Raw genomic sequence first — 13268 nt, 5'->3', positions numbered from 1 at the left:
ATTCTGACTGTGTATTAGAAGCAATCAAATCAGGGTCATATAAAGAAAATATTGTGTGACAATGAATATTCTAATCAAAAACAAGTGTGGATGCTGTCAACACACACCCATACCTTAACTGCCTGCTTCTTGTCTTCCTTACGGGCACGAGCGTCGACGGCCTTGGGGTTCTCTGAGATCTTTTTCTTGGCCATGTTGTATCGTCTTGCACCCCTTGTGTCTTTGAATTCCATACAATATCGTAATATAATATGTGTAGCTTTTAGTATAACAGGCCTCTGTTCGTTAGCTAAGTCTTATAGAGCCGCGTCTAAGTTTAATAGGTACACATGCGTTGTATACAGAAGTGGTCAAAATGGTCAAAATTTACTGTAGGAGACTTGGAGCCTGGTAGTTTCCATTTAACGTAAATAAGCACCACGCTACATATCAGAAATGTCGTAAATCTATAGTTTTATAAATGACATCGCGTATACAGATCCCATGATCTCATTCTAAAAAGGAATTGAGAACATCCTACAATGTCGCATAATGTTAATATGCAACAGAAATGCCATAGACTAACTCGTAATCTTTTTTCACAATCTGAAGCACCTACGATATTGTCACGAATATATGTCTCTCAATGTATTCATACATGATTCAGGTCTCCAATATACATTTGGACTAAGGTTTAAATACTTCCATTTTGTTTTTACATCTCTATATCACTCTACAATCCTGATCGGCACCACTATGCCTGTTCCAATGCACACTATGGATATGGAGACGATACTATGTGAACAGAGGGAGCCGCGGGAGTTCAATCTCCGCCATGCTCCTCGTAACACCTCAGCATTGCATGCAGCATTAGACCAAGTAGTTGCACCTAACCGTATGAATATACAATTGGACAGTGATAGCGACGTACATAGAGACGAATCTAATACACGAAACAGACCTGTATCATTCAATACACAATCGACCACAGATCATGGTTTACATAGACAACCCCGAGATGAGAGTATACACGTGCTTCCACATCCAAGACGTGGGGATTTGGAGTGCGATGATATGATCGATTTGAGTGCAGCTGAAGAAGAGGACATATCGCGCGATATCATACTTGCAGTATCGTCAGGTCCTGGTACACATAACAATAGGAGGCAGACTTTCCGAGTGGGCGAGAACCTGGTATGTATTTGTTTGGTGCCTGTGCAGTTGTTTATGAATAGTATGTGTACGTGTACACTTATGTACACGTGTTTGGGTGTCTGTGTCTGTGTCTGTCTACATGATTTGTGTTATAGTTCTTAGACATCGTGTGTATGTATGTATGTAAGTGTAAACGTGATACGGTAGATTACAATAGTTTGCGAAATCAGAAAACTCTTGCGTCCTCGGGCTATTTTCCACTGCGTATATGCACACATATCTATCGCAAAAATTATGATAGCACTGTTTGTAGATATTGATTTACACGTAAATGAAAGGTAGTTCTTCACGAATGGGTGATTATTAGGACATCCTTTCTATTTCTGTGTGTTCTTCTTGTTGTATAGTGGGTTTCGAAAACGGGGTGCGCCGTAACTTCGAGTAATCCATATACTGTGTATATGCGTTGTTAAATACTGTTAAGTAGCTTGCGAATTATCTATAGTATAGGCCTCCGAGCTATTTTCCAGATTCGTGTTTTGTTCTGGCGTTTATGTGGAATCAATGTATATATTCTGCGGTTGAATCTTGTAGCATATTTACAAAGTTGCCTTAAAAAATAGTATACATATAAACATACGTATACGTGTGTATTCGTACGTATGTGTACACACACATATATATATATATATGCATTTATGTATGTATGTATGTATGTATGTATGTATATTTATATATATATGGATGGAATTTTCATGTATGTATGCATGTATGTTTACACGTGCATGTATGCATGAAAGTATGAATGTATGTATAAATGTATCTATGTTTGTATGTATGTGTGTATGTATGTATTATGTATGTATAAATGTATGTGTATACGTATGTAATATATGTGTATCTATGCATGTGCGTGTTTATGTTTGTATATATGTATGTGTATAATATATGTATGTATGAAGAAATGTATGTATCTATATTTGTTTATACGTGTGTATGTATAGACGTATATATATATTAGTTTGGATGTATGCGCGTGCCTACGCACGTATGTATGTATGTATAAATGTATGTACGCATGGTTGTATATATATATATGTGTGTGTGTGTGTGTGTGTGTGTGTGTGTACAATAAATAATATATATATGTATATGTTGTATTTATATATATAGATGTATTTATATATATATGTAAATATATATATATATATATATATATATACATATATATATGTATATATATATATATATATATATATATATATATATATATATATATATATGTATGCATGTATCTGTATACGTATAGATTTACTTACTTGGATGCAGGCTTACTGACTATTGTAATTATTATATTCTGGTTTTGCAGGAGAGACAAAGTTACACACACTATACCATCACATCTGAAGAAGAGCGGGCTTGGAACGATTCAAGTGTACAGCAGAGTGCATTTGCGTTCTTATCGTCATTACGAGGGCGGAGATTGGCCTCAGAGCTGCCTGAAGAGTTACAAGATATGACTATACACAGCCCCGGAAGTGGCAGACATACTGAGGATAATGAGGTGGATATAGCACACCATGTTGCATTCAATCCGTCTGTAGTCAGCGGACGGCAAAGCCACCAAGACGCACCGGAAGATGTCGAAGAGTGTTCGGCACAAATTGCAGAGTATACTGAATTAGACAGTACGGAGAGCAACACAGGTATGGCTGCAAATGGGGCATACGATTCTGTGGTGCATGCGACGGCTATGCGTAATGCTCTGGGGCTCAGTTCGAACAATGGCGTGTGCATGATGGAGGAGGTCGTGGTTGGTGAGAGACCGGCCTCGGCTATAAATAGAAGAGGCGCGAACGGCGGTGGCGGCCAGCGACAGAGGAGGAGTGCGGGACAAAGAGCTGCAGCGAGACCGCCGGTGGTGGCGCTGTCACATTTAATGGATGACGAAGACGAGTAGAATATGCCGAATATACGACAAATAATTAAATCATGAAGACCCACATTTTAAAAGCGATGTTTCGTATTCATCTCTACTTGATACCGTAACACTTAGGCAAAAAAAAAAAAGTTCAATCACTAAATATATATCCTTAAGTCGTTAAAGTGCTGGTAGACTGTACACTTTGAAGTAGGTGTGATGAACATCCAGACTACTACCAATGTACGAACATTTGCTCGATTTAAAAACGAAATCCAGCAGGGCCATATCTTATTTTAAAAATATGTATCAACGGTAAATTAAATATACATTATCATATTTTGTGTTAATAGGAATGTTTAGAACAGTATACGTACATGCATTTATGTAGTGTATATATAGAAGGCAGTATTAATATTGAGAAATGAACACTCTTACTTTTACTCTAGTCATATCATATACAGTGGGATAGCTTAACCAAATGTAGGGTGTTTCTTTATCCTTTTCAACGCGGGCGCATACATTCCCGATGACCCGACGAACCGATAGTTAAACCAAACGTATCGGTAACATTTAACATATAGTCTGGGTATATATTCGACGGTTCAATATCGCAATGTTTGCAATGTAGGTTTTGCGTGCAATCCATTATTATTTTATAAAAGCAGTGGTGTTCAAAAATTTAAAAAAGCTTTGTGTATTTCAGAATATGTTTATGTACGCTTTACTTAGATGAACATGTTGTACAAACATGCGAAATTGCGAGTGAAGGGTTTGATCATCAATGATGGGACCCGGACTTCCTCTCTGCTCTCTCTCTCTCTCTCTCTCTCTCTCTCTTTAGAGAGAGGAGAGGAAAAGGATTCCAGAGGGACTAGGACTGTAGGAGTATAAAACTATCAATACAAGAAACCCGCCAAAATTGTGACACCTGCCATTTCAGGGTGCCAGTATATGTGCGCCATGTCACGTGTAAAAAGTAACAACCACAAAAATAAAAGTGCGTCACGTAAAAAACCCCCTTCAAAAATTCAAACAAAAAAAAAATAGTTATTATAAGCTCATGTATGCCCACGTCCATCCTACACACTATTGACCTCTACACGATACAGTCACTGATAGCAACAATACCCTTTCACTATGACTTCCACCTTCTACGGCCAATGGTTCCACGAAGCCAACGCACCCGGCGTAGTCCACTGTTTCTCCACGAAGAAGCGCTTGTTTAGTGGCCAATCTGATTTCCAGACAGTCGACATTATTGAATCAGAAGCGTACGGGAAGATGTTGTTGTTAGACGATCAGGTGCAGAGTGCCAAGAATGATGAGCACATGTACCACGAGAGCTTAGTGCAGCCGGCTATGCTCTCCCATCCTAATCCCAAGAATGTATACATTGGAGGTACGTAGACCTGTCGTATGATGTTTACCTTCTTGGTAGGAGTGCATATCTAGGCATGCAAATTTGTTTACAAGCACATGTACATAAGCGGTTGGTGCAAGCGGTTATGCTGTCCCATCCCAATTCATCAAAAATAGGGTGCACCCCTCTATTTATGTGTGTTTGTTGTATGACGTTGATAGTGATTTTTCTTCGTGTACTTCTACTTTCTGTACTTGAGGCGAGGTTGGGTGTGTGTATGTCAAAAGGTTGCCTCGTGGCTCTATTTTGCTGCGCATGTCAATTTGGCTTAATTCTCTATGAAGTTCGCATAGATTTTTGAATAATTATATACATGGGCTGCCTGGGGTTTCTTCCTTCGGGACTCTACTATCTATCTTTCACATATGCCTATACTCGAAATAGGCTATTCCATAGTCTTACACCAGTAGTAATCAAGGATATCGGCTTCATGTGGTGATGAATATGTGTGTAGTAGCACGCGCGATGCTACGGAAAGTGTTGTCTAGGCTCATTGATATACTATAGACGGTGGCCAAATGAATTTGTCACGCTAGATGGATAACCTGGTTGTCAAGCATTCACTATGGCATACATTGCACAACTATGTACATACAACAACATATGTCTCTAATGTTATATATATCTATATATATATTTATGTTTATTTGTTCATTTATTTATTCATTTATATGTTCACATTTATATATATGTGTGTGTGTGTGTGTGAAAACATGTTGATATATATATTATTATATTATATATATATATATATATATATATGAAGATGCGGCTGCTCACATCGACGGAGAAGGGCATTTACCAATAAACGTAAACCTCCTCTATACACACATACAAGTTCACAATATCGTATTTTCAGTCGTGATCGTTTATGTTGAGATTGTCAGACATCTGTACGAGGTTTGCCAAGACATCAACGGTACTTCCGATACAACCGACGAATGCCTAACCTTCAAAATGCCACGTGCTCATACCTACACACTTGTATGTTGACACACCACGCCATCAGGTGGCGGCGAAGGCGCAACCGCACGTGAGGTGCTACGACACCCATCGGTTGAGAAGTGTGTGATGGCTGATATCGACCCCATTGTGTGCAAGATGTGTGAGGAGCAGATGGAAGAGTGGCACGAGGGTGCGTACACGGACCCTCGCTTCGAGCTGGTGGTCGACGATGCGAAGGCCACGCTGGAGAAGTACGAGGACGGACACTTTGACGTGATTATCCTGGACCTGTCCGATCCATTGGAATACGGGCCTTGCTACACGTTGTACTCGAAGGAGTTCTACAACATGTGCTACCGCAAGCTATCGCCCGGGGGAGTGTTTGTGACTCAGTCCGGCCCCGCGTCCCTGTTGGTGTGCAAGGATGTGTACACACCCGTGTACAACACTTTGAAGTCGTCAGACTTTGACACTGCGTATGCGTACCAGACACACATCCCGTCATTCGCACACTCGTGGGGCTTCAACATGGCCACCAAGACAGACATGAGCGCGTAAGTAACGTCTTTGGGCCGTGTGAGTTTGTTCATGAGATTTCAAGAGAAGTGTTCGTGCAACAGCTGGTTGTCTTGAGTGTACTCATGGGAGAGTATGATGACAATGGGTGAATACTATGGGTGGATTGGTTCTAGGGAATAGTTTGGAATCCATAGCCAACTACACTGCGTGGCTCCCCTACATCTTAAACAGATTTTGTATGCATATTGTATATGTGTGTATGTATATATGCATCGCCAAACTCGGCCCTAGTATTCTTTGGATGAACAGCTATATCGGTATGACATACGCTTTTGTTACGAATATTTACGCTGTCTACCTCTTTAGGAACAACGTCCTTGTACGGCATAATAGAAAGTTTAATGTTCGCCCAGTCGATCACATGCAATCACTACTTTCTTCTGTGGGCTTGACAACTGATGTACCATTCTTACTGTGATATCGTACTTTTAGTGTACATCAATTATCAAACAAGAACATGTATCTACATATATATATATCGTCGGTAGTGGCGTGTCTTTATTTTCCTGGCGGGACCGGTAGAGGTACCTTCAACACTGACCTGCGCACATGAACGGGATGTGTTCACTGCCGGCACACTTGCTGCAATACAGCACTCCTACGATAGTACGTGTACACGCTGAACGTATAATTTAAACACACCAAAAAACAGCTAGGGTGTGTGTCTACCCTCCGGCGGCCTGCTAACATCCAACATGTAGATGCAATACTCAAACATGTGGACACAATTTGCATGCATCATTTTGACTCGCACATATACACTTCTCTGTGTACATTTCACATGCTCGAATACATGATTTGCAAACCAGTATGTTTATAACCCCAAACAGGGAGGGTATGCCAGTGGGAAGCCGCTGGCAAACATGCTCTCTGGCCGAAAATCTAACGTGTGCACTTATCCTATCTGCACGACATCGCAATACGCATGTGATCGTCGGTCTCCTACTTTTCTATATCACACACGCATACAGTTGACTAATAATAATGTATTCCCATACACATACAATTGACTAATAATAATGCATTCCCATACACATACAATTGACTAATGATAGTGCATTCCCATACACATACAATTGACTAATAATATCGCATTCCCATACACATACAATTGACTAATAATATTGCATTCCCATACACATACAATTGACTAATACTAATGCATTCCCATACACATACAATTGACCAATAATAATGCATTCCAATACACGTACAATTGACTAATACTAATGCATTCCCATACACATATAATTGACTAATACTAATGCATTCCCATACACATACAATTGACTAATACTATTGCATTCCCATACACATACAATTGACTAATACTAATGCATTCCCATACACATACTACTGACTAATAATAATGCATTCCCATACACATAAAATTGACCAATAATAATGCATTCCCATACACATACAACTGACTAATACTAATGCATTCCCATACACATACAATTGTCTAATACTAATGCATTCCCATACACATACAATTGACAAATACTAATGCATTCCCATACACATACAATTGACTAATAATATTGCATTCCCATACACATACAATTGACCAATAATAATGCATTCCAATACACATACAATTGACTAATACTAACGCATTCCCATACACATACAACTGACTAACAATATTGCATTCCCATGTACATACAATTGGCTAACAACAATACATTCCCATACACATACAATTGACTGATAGCAACCAATTCCCATACACATACAATTGACTGATAGCAATCAATTCCCATACACATACAATTGGCTAATAACAATACATTACCATATACATACAATTGACTGATAACAATCCATTCCCATACACATACAACTGACTGATAACAATACATTCCCATACACATACAATTGACTGATAGCAATCAATTCCCATACACATACAATTGACTGATAGCAATCAATTCCGATACACATACAATTGGCGAATAACAATACATTCCCATACACATACAATTGGCTAATAACAATACATTCCCATACACATGCAATTGGTTAATAAGAATGCAATTGGCTAATATCAATACATTCCCATACACATGCAATTGGCTAATAACAATGCATTCCCATGCACATACAACTGACTGATAACAATACATTCCCATACACATACAACTGACTGATAACATTCCATTCCCGTACACATACAATTGGCTATTAACAACCTATTCCAATACACAGTGAGGGTACGTGTCTACCCGCCAGTCGCCTGCAAACTTGCTCGCCAGCCGAGATTGATGCTGTGGTAGATGCGCGTCTGGGCGCGGATACGCTCAAGCACTACGACGGAGTGGCACACCTGGGCATGTTCAATCTGTCCAAGAGTATCCGCACGCTACTGAATGCGGAGGAGCGTGTGATTAGCGAGAAGACCCCCATCTATGTCAGTTACTGCGACAACACGGCTGTGGCCGAGGCTACTGCGGACGAGTAGGTAGGAGTAATGGAGTCGGTTGAGGAGTAGTGTGGAGTAATGGAGCGGTTAATTTAGATATCGATTTTTTTTATTGTTTTAAACACAAGTAGTTGTGTGCGAGATGATGGGCAACCCAGATCTTGCAATCGCCCTCTTGAGAGTGGTGGAACCTATATATTAAACGACACTTTGAAAGTTTATATATTAAACGATACTTTAAAAGTTTAAATGGAATACTATAATCTTGCTACAATCTTTGGTGTTGTCGGGGCGACACCTTCTCTCTAGTATCTACGTCAGTCAATGTGTCGAGGCAACTGCAGTGTAGACGATACGTTCGATGAATTGGACTGAGAAGCGATTCGATTGATTGAGATGGCATCCCATTGGTCAATCGCTCGTCTTGCACGTGTGAGTGTCGAGTTTGTGTGAATTTATTTCCAAACTCGGCCTTCTGGCCGTACACTTGAGTAAGGCGGAACCAGATTTGAGTATGATATAGTAAACGAATTTTTTGTGCAAGGAGTTGAATACCGTGTATATATGCACGTGCATGTATATCGAGGTATGTGCTTGCTTATGGGGTGAATAGTGACAGTGACAGGTCCTGAGTTAGTTACCCTAGCCATACTCCATATCCGTTCACAAATCAGCATCACACATGTCTATATATTAACGTGAGCACAGTCACAAGGGAGACACACCATGATATACTAAATTGCTTTATTGACGCTTGTTGAAACACTAGTTGTATTGGTTTCGGGGTTCTTGGCCTCGGTATCGCGATACTCACAAGTCCATTCACCCGGCATTCTGGTCATCTATTGGTTCTCGCATCTCTCCTCGCTCAGAATGACTCATAGTAATCCCAGCCATCTCCAGCAACGCCTTATCCCTACAGACGAGCGGGTTCAACATAAATTGGTTTTATATTTAGTTTTGCTTAGTCGAGTATGTGTAGGTACACCACCATTCATCAACTGCCAACTGCCAATTCCACCAGTGCATTCATTGTGTTTACACCTGACTCTACAAACACCACCACACACACACTCGTGTAAAAACCCGAACGTCAGTCAATCCATTGGGTTTACACACTCGTGTAAACACCCAAACGCCAGTCCATCCATTGGGTTTACACCTGTCTCTACAAACACCACCACACACACACTCGTGTAAAAACCCGAACGTCAGTCCATCCATTGGGTTTACACCTGTCTCTACAAACACCACCACACACACACTCGTGTAAACGTGTTCATCGGACGCACTAGTACACAACGTGTCTGGTAGTCAGGACAACAGCGCATAGAAATGCACCGACACTCTGACTCGATCCTCACGTGAGAACAAGAGTACATCTCTATGACAACGCTATCTACTAAGCACGCGGCGTGGCTACGGATTGTATTGGTAAGAGCACTGTCTTACCCCAAGTGAGGGAGCGAATGGTAATTGGTACCAAAATACAGATACAGTAAATTTGACTAATTTATCATTTCCATGTATAGGATAAATAGTGTATGCGCCATCGGTACAAACAGAATGCGGCCAACGAGGGTGGGCTACAACATTAGAACTGTTATCTGTAGGATATCTTGTCCACATCAAGGGCGAGAAGAGTGGATTCAGTTATAAATACAACGAACACGCCGCAACACAGTCACTGTCAGAGATAAGATGGAATTAGACATGACCATTTATGAAATGGAATCAAATAGACATCGTCATTGGCAGAGATAAAATAAAAATATAAACGCGAAGTCGCAGGTTAGAATCCCATAATCCATGCCAACGGTTCTTAGTACACATCAGGTCGATTGTAATTATATATATTCGTTCATAACGGGTCACAATTAGCCTCTTCTTCATATAAGGTAAAATGAAAGTGAAGCGCACGATTCTTTGTAGACATCAGGGCGATTGCAATTAAATGTATTTGTAAATAACGGGCCACAATTACCCTCTTCTTCATATGAGGTAAAATGAAAGCGAAGCGCACTCAAGGACTATTCGGACCACACGCCGACAATTACTCGTTAACATGGGCTGCTAAAGCGCATGTCTGTCAATCAATAAATAAAAGACATGTGCCATTCTGTACTCCACTCAGTAGAAAGTACAGCAAGTTATATATATGCGAAAACATCAACATAAAACATAAACAATATACAAACCCAGTGCCAGTAAACCCACGAGTATCCACAGTCAAGCGCACTTACGGATTGTCATCCCAGAACTCACGCCCGGGTCGTTTGACCTTAATGAGACGCTCTCGGTGCCGTCGCTCCCAGTCTTTCTGCTCCGCTTGGCCACTCCGCACCGCAGCACCGGCACAGCCCCACACTTCAATCCGCCTGATCGCCACTTCGGTCTGCAAGCAGCAAGTCAAATACATAGCAGTAAGTCAAATACATAGCATCATGTATATATGTCTGACTGTATTTGATCAGGTTGACTGAGAAATCGTGGTATATACGTCATACAGTTCAATGAATATATTAACTAAGCACAGGCCTGAGCTGTACTTAGGTCGCATGCGTGTTTCTGGATAAGGCGGTATCCTACACTTATTGCTACAGTCCTATTTGATTATTCGGAGTCGTTAACCAACCTAACACACTGCCCCTGGCAACCCAAGGTAACCACCATCTCACTCACACCACATATATACATTATGATGTATGTATACCGATTGAACAGACCATAAAGCGGTCTAGCTGACGAGTCCATGCCCACTTCACAACCAAGCAGCTTGTATACTCTCTCATACTAATTTCAATCAATGATTCCCGCTTACTCAGGTATTCGAGGTACACACGCACGCCGACTTCAGTGACGGTCTACCGCTCGTAATGATGCATTGACCTTGTCTCCTTGTGGTGGATGAGTTTTGCATCTAGGGACTACCCACTTGGATAAACCTTCACGTAGATCGAACATTCATATATATACTTATTGGGTTAGAAGTTGGTTGTCATATTACCATATTGTCCTGACGTATCCATAGATCTGTGCGTATACGTAATATAAGCTGTATCGGGTTTGTACTCTTGTGGACTCTTGTGGAGTGAACATCCGTTGCATCCCAATCGTTATATGTATTCCTGTGTGTACATGTATATTCCCATACATCAATTTTAGGCTTCTATAAAACGCTAACCCTACAACACACACCTTTGTGATTGTATATCCATCGTGTCCCAGCCGGTGCATCCCACTACTGAGATCCGAGTTTATCAGGACATCGAAATCCTTCAGTGCTCCCAGTTGCCTATGACCCAGTCCATGATGCTTGCCCTTGAATGCCATGTATAGAGAAGTGGTATCGATAGTTCTGTGTGTAGACGTGTGTCATAAACGATCTTACTTGAGTCCACAACCATGAGTGATCAGGTTTCACCCACGAGTATTTGTACACCTTAAACCCAACGGTTTGAAACGGAAAGCGGTGATGTTATTTCCAGAAATCTGGAAGTTGTGCAGGACTTCTGACGAGAGTCTGAAAACGTTACACGTCGTGGCGCGCAAAAAAACATGGATTGTCATGCAGTGAGGTGTACGTTTTCATATCGCATTTGGCGTCAGAGTCGTTTGTACGAATATGCATATATACTGAGAGGCTAAGTCCAAAGTATGAACCCGCCAAACCCCGCAGGTAACTGGTGGTGATTGCTACCAAATTACAATACCAGAGCTCGCATAGTAGCGTCCTGAGGTATTAACAATAATGTTTCCATACTATGACGAAAGTTCGGTATTACGGCCTTCGGATCTACCGCGCTGTACACTTGAACCAAGTAATGGGGTGCCCAAAATATTCAAATAATTATCGGGGTGTCCTAAATATTTAGACTAAATATCAGGGGTGCCCAAAATATTTGGACTAAATATCAACTAAATACATGATAGGCAAATCTCTGTATGCATACTTAGCATGGTTCCGTGATGCGACTCCATAGAGCCAAACCAATTAGTGAGTGCATTCTGTGATACTTCCGTAATACCACTGTCTGAAGGCGTTCGCCAACAAGCACACAACTTTGTGTTAGTAGATGCCGCGACATGCTAGTGACAGTCCGATTTCATATCACATAAACATGACACGCACAGAGGTGAGCATTCAACAGGTAACTCAAACACGTGCGTAACTGCATGCGCACACATCGAATGGTATTGTTCAGCACAGAAGAGACGTGCATCAGACAGCCCTAAATGAGCCCAGCCATGATATTGGTGACGTCAATGTGCCACAAAACGTATGTGATGATAACTCAATTCGTGTGCAAATAGCATGAGACCACTTCTCAGTGTAACATACTTAATCTAACGTAAACTGGCCCGTCAAAATTTATCATGCCATTTTGCACAGTCACAAGCAACACGTCACACATTCCTGTAGCAGTCCAACCCACAAACCCCACACTTCCATCTCATCTGCAGACCCAATTAGAGAGCCCTTTGAATGTGCACGCACATACGTTGTTGGCTGTATATTTGAACCATTTGACCCCAGCCCGCACATGCGGACGCGGTGGCCAATGAAAAACGAGCGCGCATCGCAACCGCCAAAGAAGCCTTTCTGCTCATCCCACATGACATCGGCACCTATACCCAGCACCTCCTACAGACAGGTGTAAAGACAGAGCTAAAATTTGTGTAGAAAACCCGGATGACGTGAAATGTAGAATATACTCATACTTCGGGTGTTTATATATATATATATATNTATATATATATATATATATATATATATATATATATATATATATATATATATATATAATATATANATATATATATATATANACTANATATAT

General features: G+C 40.8%; 4 protein-coding genes across 4 annotated transcripts in view; 2 read left to right on the top strand and 2 right to left on the bottom strand.

Annotated features, from left to right (window-relative positions):
- SARC_01628 (hypothetical protein) overlaps positions 1-279 on the bottom strand; it is a gene marked incomplete at its 3' end in the record, with an annotated part of 2757 nt that extends 2478 nt beyond the window's left edge. The window contains exon 1 of the mRNA XM_014304645.1: positions 114-279. Coding sequence (XP_014160120.1) covers positions 114-233 — 120 coding nt within the window. The 5' untranslated portion in view covers positions 234-279. The remainder of the gene's footprint in view (positions 1-113) is intronic.
- Positions 280-660: 381 nt separating this feature from the next.
- On the top strand, positions 661-3150 carry SARC_01627 (hypothetical protein). The gene is made up of 2 exons (XM_014304644.1): positions 661-1173; positions 2504-3150. Exons 1-2 carry the CDS (start codon positions 736-738, stop codon positions 3092-3094), a joined length of 1029 nt encoding a protein of 342 aa, XP_014160119.1. The 5' UTR covers positions 661-735; the 3' UTR covers positions 3095-3150.
- Positions 3151-4195: 1045 nt separating this feature from the next.
- Positions 4196-8466, top strand: SARC_01626 (hypothetical protein; the record flags this gene model as incomplete). Its single annotated transcript, XM_014304643.1, has 3 exons — positions 4196-4457; positions 5488-5977; positions 8214-8466. 3 exons carry the CDS (start codon positions 4196-4198, stop codon positions 8464-8466), a joined length of 1005 nt encoding a protein of 334 aa, XP_014160118.1.
- A 686-nt stretch (positions 8467-9152) lies between these two features.
- Positions 9153-13073, bottom strand: SARC_01625 (hypothetical protein). The gene is made up of 4 exons (XM_014304642.1): positions 12930-13073; positions 11626-11785; positions 10671-10822; positions 9153-9343 (listed from the first exon to the last, which is right to left on the bottom strand). Exons 1-4 carry the CDS (start codon positions 13043-13045, stop codon positions 9250-9252), a joined length of 522 nt encoding a protein of 173 aa, XP_014160117.1. The 5' UTR covers positions 13046-13073; the 3' UTR covers positions 9153-9249.
- Between the last annotated feature and the right edge of the window lie 195 nt (positions 13074-13268).

Source organism: Sphaeroforma arctica (assembly GCF_001186125.1).
Source record: "Sphaeroforma arctica JP610 unplaced genomic scaffold supercont1.66, whole genome shotgun sequence".
Classification (NCBI taxonomy): Eukaryota; class Ichthyosporea; order Ichthyophonida; genus Sphaeroforma; species Sphaeroforma arctica.
This window is presented reverse-complemented; position numbering and strand designations above follow the sequence as displayed.